At 32.0% G+C, this 2,513-nt stretch overlaps 1 protein-coding gene across 1 annotated transcript in view; it reads right to left on the reverse strand.

Moving 5' to 3' along the window:
• Nucleotides 1-824: 824 nt before the first annotated feature.
• LOC111089920 overlaps nucleotides 825-2,513 on the reverse strand; it is a gene marked incomplete at its 5' end in the record, with an annotated part of 10,932 nt that continues 9,243 nt past the window's right edge. The window contains one exon of the mRNA XM_022403182.1: nucleotides 825-1,217. Coding sequence (XP_022258890.1) covers nucleotides 997-1,217 — 221 coding nt within the window. The remainder of the gene's footprint in view (nucleotides 1,218-2,513) is intronic.

The following is a 2,513-nucleotide window of genomic DNA, read 5'->3' on the forward strand; positions in this document are numbered from 1 at the left end:
TATAAGTCTCGTGACTGAATGTCTCCCAGAAAGCTTTGTTTATTTTTGTTGTATTTCTGATGATCATCAAGTAACTTGCTTAAAGAGTACGTTGAAATTTGACTTAAACAGCAGTTTGTTAGTCGGTCAATTGGTGAATTCTCGCAAACTCAGAAATATCGACCACAAACAAATGCTAGAAATTCTACTTATTATAACTGTGTTCCACGTGTTGAAAATGTACAGATGTAATATTATATACTATATTTAAAGGCTGATCTTCACGTCTGATACCACACAGGTGGCTTTGGGCTAAAACGAACAAATTACACGATATTAGAATACAGGCACTAGAAATAGGTTACTTTTTTGCGTAGCTAGTAAGTTGGGAACGTTTTGTTAAGTTTGTACTGATTGGTAATTTGCCTTCGTTAAGTTTGTCCTGATTGGTAATTTGCCTTTGTTAAGTTTGTCCTGATTGGTAATTTGCCTTCGTTAAGTTTGTCCTGATTGGTAATTTGCCTTTGTTAAGTTTGTCCTGATTGGTAATTTGCCTTTTTTAGAGTAAGCTTAACTTATTTAGTGTTTAAAACTTTGGGATATAAATAATAAAAAAAAATAATTCCTAACCTAAGACAATCTATAATTTTCAATATATTTATTAACATGAACGATGGAAGATGAAGTTTTGACCGAAATTTTTATTACTGACTTTAAAATACTTCAGGATGCATTGATGTATACTCTAGGGCTAATAATATGTTTTGAAGATATTTAAATCTTGGAGAAAATTCTAAGTATTTGTATATTTATTGGCACTTTTGGCCGGTTTCCAGAGTAGATATTATAATACAACAAATCCAACGATTCAAGTTATTTACAAGAGAAGAACAACCATAATTTAGACATTAAAAAGCAGCTTAATTCGGTTAAATTAAGACGTCATAGAAGAAACTCAAAACGAGATAAAGATCGCTTAACTACGAGGAGGTCATAAAACTCGACTCATTCGGAGTATCAGACTTCAGGAACTGTAAGCTTTTCCTTATCTTCGGTTTCATGAAATTCTTCGTAGAACTGGATACTTTTCACCAGTTGGTTTTGAAATTCCAGGTCGTTTTCTTCCTCTTCCGTTTCGATTTCTTCATCCAGAAGCTCCTTTTGAGCATCAACGATGGTGTTGTAATCCAACTCAGATATAACATCTTCATTGCATATTTCCTTCACTTTCTCCAGTGCTGTAAGAACGTACAACATACGAAGTGATTGTCTCAATATCAGTATATGTTTGTTTATATTGATTGTTTGTATGTTTGTTCCTATTGATTGTTTGTATGTTTGTTTATATTGATTGTTTGTATGTTTGTTCCTATTGATTGTTTGTATGTTTGTTTCTATTGATTGTTTGTATGTTTATTTTTTATTGATTGTATGTATGTTTGTTTCTATTGATTGTTTGTATGTTTATTTTTATTGATTGTTTGTATGTTTGTTTCTATTGATTGTTTGTATGTTTGTTTATATTGATTGTTTGTATGTTTGTTTATATTGATTGTTTGTATGTGTGTTTATATTGATTGTTTGTATGTTTGTTTATATTGATTGTTTGTATGTTTGTTTCTATTGATTGTTTGTATGTTTGTTTCTATTGATTGTTTGTATGTTTGTTTCTATTGATTGTTTGTATGTTTATTTTTTATTGATTGTTTGTATGTTTGTTTCTATTGATTGTTTGTATGTTTGTTTCTATTGATTGTTTGTATGTTTGTTTCTATTGATTGTTTGTATGTTTATTTTTTATTGATTGTATGTATGTTTGTCCCTATTGATTGTATGTATGTTTGTCCCTATTGATTGTATGTATGTTTGTTTCTATTGATTGTTTGTATGTTTATTTTTTATTGATTGTATGTATGTTTGTTTCTATTGATTGTATGTGTGTTTGTTTCTTATAATATTTCAACAATGTTAATTGCGTGAATCTATCACGTCAACAATGAAGACGAGAAAATGGAAGAGAAGAAAAAATTACATCTAGACCCGAGACCATCCTTTAGACTACATCTAGACCCTAAAGGATGGTCTCTAAAGGATGGTCTCGGGTCTAGATGTAGTGTAAAGGATGGTCTCTGGTTTAGATGTAGTGTAAAGGATGGTCTCTGGTCTAGATGTAGTGAACACTACATCTAGACCAGAGACCATCCTTTAGACTACATCTAGACCCGAGACCATCCTTTACAATACATCTAGACCAGAGACCATCCTTTACACTACATCTAGACCCGAGACTATCCTTTACACTTCATCTAGACCCGAGACCATCTTTTAGACTACAGCTAGACCCGAGACCATCCTTTACACTACAGCTAGACCCGAGACCATCCTTTACACTACATCTAGACCCGAGACCATCCTTTATTACAGACTACATCTAGACCCGAGACTGTTGTTTATTATATATCAACATCTAGACACGAGACTGTTGTTTATTATATACCAACATCTAGACACGAGACTGTTGTTTATTATATACC

This window comes from Limulus polyphemus, unplaced genomic scaffold (genome assembly GCF_000517525.1).
Source record: "Limulus polyphemus unplaced genomic scaffold, Limulus_polyphemus-2.1.2 Scaffold7869, whole genome shotgun sequence".
Lineage (NCBI taxonomy): Eukaryota > Metazoa > Arthropoda > Merostomata > Xiphosura > Limulidae > Limulus > Limulus polyphemus.